Source organism: Chionomys nivalis, unplaced genomic scaffold, assembly GCF_950005125.1.
Source record: "Chionomys nivalis unplaced genomic scaffold, mChiNiv1.1 scaffold_29, whole genome shotgun sequence".
NCBI classification, from domain to species: domain Eukaryota; kingdom Metazoa; phylum Chordata; class Mammalia; order Rodentia; family Cricetidae; genus Chionomys; species Chionomys nivalis.
Window position 1 is genome coordinate 474,311 of NW_026646888.1, and position 10,047 is coordinate 484,357.

Sequence of the window (10,047 nt, forward strand, 5' to 3'; positions counted from 1 at the left end):
TTGATGAAGATCTGTTAAAGTGAAATTCACAAATTTTGGGGGTCAGACTTAAATCTGTGTTTGGGGAACTCTTTTTTCAGAAATACCTCAGGTCTTCTATTAATCCTGGTATCTTTCTCAATGGAATTTTTTTTTTGCTCTAAAAACAAAAATTTGTGAAGATGTTATGTTGTTTGGTCAATGATGGAGTTTCTGGTGGATGGGACATCACAGAAAGACAGGCCTCAAAACAAAACAGGACTTATGGTCTTTTCCCCTTGGAGAGGGGATGACGAATGGAGATGCAGTGTGTGGAAGAGGACAAGATGGCTGTTTAGGAAACAGAGGAGAGTGGCCAAAACGATGTAGGATCTCAGAGAGGGATAATGCGGGAGGGAAAAACATGTCATATGGAAAGATGTGACATTGAGGTGTTGGGACTTAAGAGGATAGAGAGTGATCATGAAGGGTCACAAATGTGTACTCAGAAGCAAAGAAAATTGGGTTTCATTTGATTAATGGTTTAATTCATACCATCTGGAAGTCACTGGGTATATGAACTCCTCTGGAGCATGTTGATTGACCCGGATCCTCCTGCCTAAAGAAAAGTGTCTCCTCTCAGTGGCTCTTCTGCAATGGGGTGGACCTCAGGCTACCTACTTACTTTTGCCAGGCTTCTATCTACTACCTATTTTGTCATGCCTGGATTCTTTCTGTCTTGCACTCTCACCGGTCTCATGCATGCCATTCAACCCCTGTGAGTTCATTTAAACAACTGGCCTTCCTTAACTGTAAAACACTGTTCCCTTGTCATTGCTCATGTTCTGTGGGATTTGGGCTATAAAACTCATAAACAGACTCACCCGCACCCAGGCTAAACTAGTAGTACATTGAATCACATTGGTGTGTGACATGCACAGATATGATGAATGCACCAAGCTCCATAAAATCAGTTACCTAGGGAATCAGTGATGTTAGGTGAAGTGTGGCAAAGACCCCACAAACCCATCAGACCCGAGGATACCCGTATGATATTGATGCCTGACTCCCATCATGCAAGGATCCTGACATCTTTAACAGGGCAGTTTTGGTTCCTTCATCTTCAAAAACTTGGTTAGTAAGGTTGTAGGTGTCAAACTGCCATTCAGGGCCCAGCATGTAGGTCACCTGTGCCAGGTCAGGTGATTTGGCTACAATGTGGGTGAAAACTTGTACCAGGGCATGCTGGTACCCTCGCCCCTTCTTCTCCTCAACATCATCATCACTCTCCTGGGTGGGCCTAGAGCACAAAGAAGGCAAAATGGACTAACCTTCCTCCTTAGTGGATAACTTTATCTACCCTCAATTTGGACTGACTTTCAGAGGGCATGCAGCACATTTTATCCTATTAGCCATCTCTTTCATTGGATCACTCACTTATCCAATTAATGATTGAATTTATCCATTCCTCCATGTCTCTATCTTCTTCAATCCCTTCTTCCATTTCCCCATGTCTTGTGTCTACAGGTTGCCAAGATAAATCTACTATGTCTCTTCTGTTCTAGAAACTTTCATTTGTAAAGAACTTGCCCTCTCAGGAGTGGATTTTTCTGAGTTCTCTGTAGATGGAGACCATATGAGGAGAACAGAGGAGCCACCATGACAACACTTGCACAGTAGAGTTAGGCAGATTACAGATCGATGCCTGGCAAGCCTGTACAATGAGTCAGATTCCCATGAGCTCTGTCACTGTGATCTCACATAGATAACTCATTCAGTGTTCACATCCAAACATTGAGTTTTAATTTTTGTCCTAATCTGGTAAAGAAACCAAGATGAGGAGAATAGAGGAGCCTGATGTAAGGCCACAAAATGGGTCATTTGAAAAGGTAAGACTACATGCCTCCATGTGTGCTGCCACCCTTCTTAGGAAATCCATCTTTCCATAGATTAGCTATAGGCAACCCAAGTCTCCAGCACACTGCTAACCACAGGTTTGAACCTAACTGCCTTTGAATTCTGAAACAATTGCTGTCCCGTTAGGGTCTCACAACAACACAGCAAGGTATGTAAGAATGCCCCACCATCACCTTAGAGCATGTTCAGGACACCAAAGAGCCAGCAAGTTATCTTTATTGGAAATACAAATGTTTCTGGAGGGACAAAAGGATGTACATAAAAAAAAAAAAACGATTGGTGTACTCACTACGATTTTATGTGATATGGCCCACACAGGCTTCTGGTTCTGAATACTTGGTCCTCAGGAGGTTTTGTAGGTTGTGGAGACCCAGAACCTAGCTGGAGGAATTGAGGTCTGAAAGCTCAAGCCTTGATGTTTCAGGGCATCCTTTCACCGGTCCCCAATGTTTACTGATTTCCTTACAGAGAATGAGAGGCCTCCTACTCCTGCTGCCATGGCTTCTGCAACATGAACAGTGAGAACCCCCTTCACACCCTGGTTGCTCTCATCACATAGGAAGGTGTAAGTCACAAAAAATCTCCCACACCAGTTTAGAATTATGATTCATAAAATGGTTATTTCTTTTAAGGGGCAAACCTTACAGATTGCCATGCCAGACAACAGCCCTCGGCAGGATGAGGAGAGGAGCCTAGTAGCTGGATGTGGAGATGGATGCAAGAGAGCAAGCTGAAGGCAGTTGCTCCACTTTGAAAGAGAGAGACACCACACCCCAATGGCCTTTATCTCAGTTGCTATAGCCTGAAGGAGCAGAAAGAGCTCCTGCAACACACATATTTGGACATAGCAGCAAAATTTACCAGTATGTGACAAAAATCTATTTTAGTTTATTTTTTTCATGCTTTCAGGTACATGGCAGAGACAGGCTCTGCTTAATGCCTTTGTGTGACCAATGATTTCCCTTTAAGAAAAAACCCACAAACGCTCCCAACAACATCATCAGCATTCAACAACATGTCCATGATTTCTTTGCTTTGCCTTTGATTGAGTGGTAAATCATGCTGCTAGTTAAGCTGTGCAAGCAATGTGAATTTCTCTGTAAATATATAGACAGAATTGACAGGTATCTTAAACATGTCAGGGGGTCACACTGCAATGGAGTGGGTTAATCATCACCATGTGACAGTGACATATTTAAGATCTCTCCTTTGTCATTAAATCTCAGAATTGTCAAGATGTTATGTTTTTGTGCAGACTTCTCAGGGTTTTCTCCCATTCATGGTTTCCATGGATGTTTGCTAGTTACGCTTACCTGTCTTTTGCCAGATTCTGTCAGTTTTTGGCATGCACTCTCAGCTCCAGAACTTCTCCTGCCCTAAGATTCTAGTTCCAGGCATTTTAGACACTTGTGACTGTTGCACGAGTGTCTCATGTTCCGCCTAAATGATTTGGAATGTTATTTAGCCTGAGTTTTAACTTCCATCCCTGAGTTCATTGACTTTCCTTGACCATCTTTCTTGGGCCACTGAGCTGAACTACTAGGGGTTTGCTCCAGTTACTTCTCCATGCTGAGACAGCCTACACTCTCAGTACTACTGTGATAGTGTTTCTGTAGCAAGTATTCTTCTCAGGATAAGAAGAAATTTCAATATTATAATCCATCTGCTGTTATTGTGTCTTAAACACACAAACACACCCCCATAAGTTAATGCACACACACTGTTGATATCTCTACCTTAGGGTGCCGTTCTGGGGTTAGTAAGAGGCTTCTCTCTAGAGGGGTTCCCAGAAAATCATGGGGTGACACCAACGAGGACCTTGGGCAGGTGAGCTATGGGTGCCTGCACTGTGCCATGTCCCTAGGCACTACGGGTGCTTTGTCCCATAATCATACTGATGACTATCTTGAATATCACCATAGAACTGTTGTACGGAAAAGGATGGAGATAAAGACAAGGACCCACATCAGAAAACTAGACTGAGCTAACAAGCTCCAGTTGAAGAGCTGAAGGGGAGAGAATAAGAGCAAAGAACTAAGGAATACAAGGGCTTGGTCCACCCACTGAGACACTGTGTCCGACCTAATGGGAGATCAACAAACCAGCTATGCTGGGACTGACAGAGCATGGGATCAAAGTGGAAGCATTGAATGTGGCTGACAATTGGGGCAGAAGGAGAACCCAATGATAATGGCACTGGGATTTGTCTGTACTGCACATACAGGCCTTAATTGATCATATTATATGTAGATGCATACCTTCCACAATCTGGTTGGAGGGGGGGCAAGGGCTTCCCACAAGTCAAGGTACCCTGCCCTCTATTAGGACTGGATTGGGAGTGGAGAGGATTGGTGGTTGCGTGAGTAGTTAGGGGGAGGAGGAAAGGAAGTGGAAATTTGAAATTTATTATTTATGAAGGAAGAAAAAATCAATAGAAGATAACCAATGGAGAGATGTGATCTAAGAAAAAAAAAACTTTCATGTGATTTGTTGACTCAGACACCAAAGACTTTTTCAGAAAAATAAGATACAGGGATTGAGTTGCTTGGGCAAGAGTGTGACTTGAGTAATTGGGAAGATGAGTGGGGGCTTATTTTGGGTCCCCTGGTGGCTGTATACAGCATTTGAGGAGCTGAATGCTGGATGTTTCTGTGGGTAAAAAGGGAAATAACAAGCTTGTGAGGGGATTTCTGACATAAGTAGAGCCTTGGTGATGTCACAAAGCCTTGGTTCGTTGGGTAGGAACTCTGTTCCACTCAAAGCACTAGTCTTCCATGAAGGTGGCTTTATTCTCCTCACAGTGCCTGAGGAGGACTGTTCAGCTCCTGGTCTCCACAACTGTTCAACAGGCTTTTTGCACCTGAACATTTCCGGAATATGGAATCTTGAGAGGTAGGACATTTTCTTTTTGTAAATATGTTTCCAAAGCAACTAAGACCTCTGTAGTACAAAATAGTTTTCCTTCAACTGTCCTGCGGGTCCACCATTTCTGTTGTTACCAGCTCCTATATTTGATAGCTGTGGGGATGGTGAATTCCAGCTATTCTTCCCACTTTATCTTTGCTAACTATATCAAATTCATCAATCCACTAAAATGGCAAAGCTCCTCTTTGTCCATAGTTGTTTTAAAAGATACTAATTATTTCTCAATGGCTGCTGTTGCCCAGAATAATGAGTCTTTCAGGTTGAAGTGGGTCTCACAGTTCTCACTTCCACAATGAAGACACAGAATGGCTTTAGGTAATATACCTGGGTCTGGATCAGGAGACCCAATACAGAGAGCCAGTGGACTGGAGTGCCATGACCTTGGGTAGGCTGTCTTGGATTGATCCCCCTACCTATTAGATTGATGTCGAAGGAGACGTGTGGATGTATTTGAATTCTTTGTTATCTGTTCAGATTTTTCTTACTCGTTTCGGGGATAGGCATACCTTCTCCTCTCATTGACTTAGTCAGTCAGAAAGTAGGTTTCTCAGCAGAGGTCATTTGCCTTTGGGCAGCAGGAATGTGTCTCTGAGATTGATATACTGAGCTGTAGAAAAAAATTTGCAAATTGTCCTATTTATTTCTTAAGAGAAAATTACAGTTAGGTATGCAAACCTGTTGATCAATATCTTTGTCTCCTGCACCACAGTTCTTCCAGAAAAGAGCCTTGACCTCATAGCCTCCCCTTGTTGTCCTTGCAGGCACTCATGGTTGAGGCCACGACTTGGTTTCTGAATTAAACAGAAGGAAATTTCTTTCAACCTAGAGAGTGGGCAGCTATGAAGCCCAAGCACAGAAAGATAGCCAAGAAACAGCGGACCAGGAGGTCAGTGGCCTATCTCAGTAAGTCTACAGCCATGATGAAGATGCCTCTTAGTATGAGATGCATGCCACCTGTCCTGAAGAGGAATGGGTCATCTCTCCAGAAGCAAAAACTGAGGAGGCCTTTTGAGGCCCTGGAGAATATTGTCGGCCGCAGAATTTCTCACGGCTGGAAGGAAGCCAATGAACCAGTCACCCAGTGGAAAGCCATCATTCTAGATCAACTGCCAACAAATCCCTCTCTCTATTTGTTGAAGTATGATGGGATAGATTGTGTCTATGGATTGGAGCTTCACAGTGATGAAAGGATTTTAAACCTTAAGTTCCTGCCTAACAACGTACCATCTCCTCAGGAGACAGACACTCATCTCTCAAACACCATAGTTGGCAGAGCAGTGAAACATACATTTGAGGGCACAAATGGCTCTAAGGATGACTGGAAGGGGATGATCCTAGAGGAGGTGCCAATCATGAAGACCTGGTTCTATATTACCTACAAGAAAGATCTGGTCTTGTACATTTACCACCTCCTGGTTGACTGCCTTGAAGGCAACCTCCACATCATGCCAGGCTCTATGGAGGAGTGGACTGGGGTGGTCCAAGATGAGGTGCAGACCATGAAGACCTGTTTCTACATTACCTACAAGAAAGATCCAATTGTGTACATTTACCACCATCTAGATGACTACATTGAAAGCAACCTCCACATTATGGCAGGATGTTCTCCAATAGGAGTGAATTTGGAATTAGGCAGGGATTCCTTGGCAGGCAAAAGCGTGCAGCACAACGAAAAAGATGGAACCCAAAAGATAGGTAAAATTTTTTACCAAGTTCCCACCAAACCTTCCGTGCGTTTCATCAAGTTTGATAATGACTTCCATATCTATGTCTATGATTTGATGAAGATCTGTTAAAGTGAAATTCACAAATTTTGGGGGTCAGACTTAAAACTGTGTTTGAAGAACTCTTTTTTTCAGAAATACCTCAGGTCTTCTATTAATCCTGGTATCTTTCTCAATGGAACTTTTTTTTTTGCTCTAAAAATAAAAATTTGTGAAGATGTTATGTTGTTTGGTCAATGATGGAGTGTCTGGAGGATGGGAATCACAGAAAGACAGGCCTCAAAACAAAACACGACTTATGGTCTTTTCTCCTTGGAGAGGAAATGACGAAAGGAGATGCAGTGTGGGGAAGAGGAGAAGATGGCTGTTTAGGAAACAGAGGAGAGTGGCCAAAAAGATGTAGGATCTCAGAGAGGGATAATGCATGAGAGAAAATCATGTCATATGTCAGGCTACACTCTCAGTCCTATTATGACTCTGTTTCTGTAGCAAATATTCTTCTATAGATAAGATATTTCAATATTACAATCCCTCTATTTTTATTGTTATTTAAACACATATACACACACAAGTTAATGCTCACCAACTGATGAGAGCTCAACTTAGGGGGCCATTCTGGGGTTGGTAAGAGTCTTATCTTTAGTGGAGTTCCCATAAGGCCATGGGGTTACTCAAACTAGGACTTTGGACTGGTGTGGAGAGGGTGCCTTCAGTGTACCATGTCCCTAGGCACTAAGACTGCCTTGTCCCATAGTCCGACTGATGACTATCTTCAATATCATCACAAAAGTTTTGTTTGGCAAATGATGGATATAAAGACAGTGATCCATATCAGAAAACTAGACTGAGCTTTCAACTCCTGTTGAAGAGAAGAAGGGGGAGAATATGAGCAAAGAAGTCAGGAATATAAGGCTAAGTCATTCCACTGAGACACTCTGCCTGAGCTATTTGGAGATCAACAGAACCAGCTCTGCTGCGACTGACAGAGCATGGGATCAAAGTGGAAGTTCTAAATGTGGCTAACAATTGGGGCAGATTGAAAACCCAATGATAATGGCACTGGGATTTGTCTCTACTTCACATACAGGCTTTATGTGATCCTATTATGTCTGAATGCCTACCTTCATCAATCTGCATTGAGGGGGACTACGGTTTTCCCGACTAACGAATCTTTTATTTTGCAGTGGGTCTCACAGAACTCACTTCTTTAAAAAACACACAGAATGACTTTATGTAATATCCTGAGTCTCAATGAGATGACAACATACTGACAGTCAGTGGACTGGAGTGCCATGACCTTGGGCAGGTTTTCTTGGATTCAACCACCTAACTACTAGCTCAATGTTGAAGGACAGGCGTAGCTGTCCTGCAAATGCTTTTCTATCTGTTCAGATTTTTCTTACTCATTTTGGAGATAGGCATACCTTCTCTTTTCATTGACTCAGTCAGTCAGGAAGTAGGTTTCTCATCAGAGAACAAAATACATACATCCTTCCCTTCTTATGCTTGCTTGAACTCATAATGGAGACAACGAATTTGTTTCTGACTTAAACAGAAGAGTTTTTTCAACCTAGAGAGTGGGCAGGTAAGAAGCTCAAGCACAGAAAGATAGCCAAAAGACAGCGGACCACTAGTGAACCTGATAGAAGGGATAGAAGGAAGTACTCTACAACATATGGGCACAGGAGAACACTTCCTAAATAAAAACCCAGCAGCACAGACATTAATGGCAACTTTGAATAAATGGGACCTCCTGGAACTGAGAAGCTTCTGTAAAGCAGAGTACACTGTCACTAAGACTAAAAGGCAAACAACTGACTGGAATAAGATTTTTACCAACCCCTCAACAGACAAAGGTCTGATCTCCAAAATATATAAAGAACTCAAGAAACTCAATGTTAAAATACTAATTAACCAATTAAAATTGGAGTACTGAACTGAACAGAGAATTTCAACAGAAGAAGTTCAATGGACAAAAGACACTTAAAGTCAGGCTCAACTTCCTTAACAATAAAGGGAAATGCAAATCAAGACAACTTTGAGATATCATCTTACACCTGTCAGAATGGCAAAAATAAAAGACACCAATGATAGCCTTTGCTGGAAAATTGTGGATAAAGGGGTATACTCATCCATTGCTGTTGGGAATTCAATATGTGCAACCATTTTGAAAAGTAGTGCTTCGGGTTCTGAGGAAATTTTGGATCATCATATCCTTTGCTCCAGCAATACCACTCTTGAGAATATACCCAAGAGATGCCCTATCATAAAACAAAAGTATATGCTCAAATATGTTCATCGCAGCATTGTTTGTTATAGCCAGCACCTGGAAACAACCTAGATGCCTACCAATGGAAGAATGAATGAAGAAAGTATGGAATATATACATGTTAGAGCACTACTTAGGAGTAAAAATAAAACAATGACTTTTTGAATTTTGCATGCAAATGGATGGAAATATAAAACACTATCCTGAGTGAGTTAAGCCAGACCCAAAAAGAGGAACATGGGATGTACTCACTCATATTTGTTTTCTAGTCATAATTAAAAGACATTGATCCTATAATTCATGATCCTAGAGAAGCTAAATAAGCAGGTGAACCTAGAGAAAAACATATAGGCATCCTCCTGAATATTAGCTTTCATTAGGCAATGAAATAAGACAGAGACAGAACCCACATTGGAGCACTGAACTGAAATTTCAAGGTCCAAATCAGGAGCAAAAGAGAAAAGAGCACGAGCAAGGAACTCAGGACCGCGAGGGGTGTACCCACACACTGATGCAATGGGGATGGTCTATCAGAATCTCAGCAAGTCCAGCTGGCATGGTTCTGTAAAAGCATGGGATAAAACAGGACTCGCTGAAAATAGTGGACAATGAGGACTACTGAGAACTCAAGAACAATGGCAATGGGTTTTTGATCGTACTTCACGTACTGGCTTTGTGGGAGTCTAGGCCATTTGGATGCTCACCTTACTAGACCTGGATGGAGGTTGGTGAACCTTGGACTTCCCAAAGGGCAGGGAACCCTGATTGATCTTAGTGCTGAGGAGAGATGTGCACTTTTTTGGGGGTAGGCGAGGGAAATGGGAGGCGGTGAGGGGAGGAGGCAGAAATCTTTAATAAATAAATAAATTTTAAAAATTGCTTTGTCTATCCTGTGTTTTTTGTTTTTCCATATAAAGTTGATTACTTTCCTCTCAAGTTATATGAAGAATTTTGATGTGATTTTAATGGGGATTGCACTGAATCTATAGATTTCTTTTGGGAGAATTGCCATTTTTACTATGTTGATCCTCCCAAACCAAGAGCAAGGGAGATCCTTCCATTTTCTGGTATCCTCTTGAATTTCCTTCTTAAAAGTCTTAGAGATGTGTTCAAATACATCTTTGTCTTCCTTGTTCAGAGTTACCCCGAGATATTTTATGCTATTTGTGGCTATCATGAACGGTGATGCTTCTGTGAATTCCATCTCTGCATACTTATCTCAGTATATAGGAGGGCAAGTGATTTTTTTAGAGT

General features: G+C 42.0%; 1 protein-coding gene across 1 annotated transcript; it reads left to right on the forward strand.

The window, feature by feature from the left end:
• Positions 1-5,780: 5,780 nt before the first annotated feature.
• LOC130869086 (spindlin-2-like) lies at positions 5,781-6,578 on the forward strand (the record flags this gene model as incomplete). The annotated part of the gene is made up of 2 exons (XM_057761177.1): positions 5,781-6,292; positions 6,437-6,578. Coding segments are annotated over 2 exons (654 nt in total), but the record flags the coding sequence as incomplete, so codon positions are not given.
• Between the last annotated feature and the right edge of the window lie 3,469 nt (positions 6,579-10,047).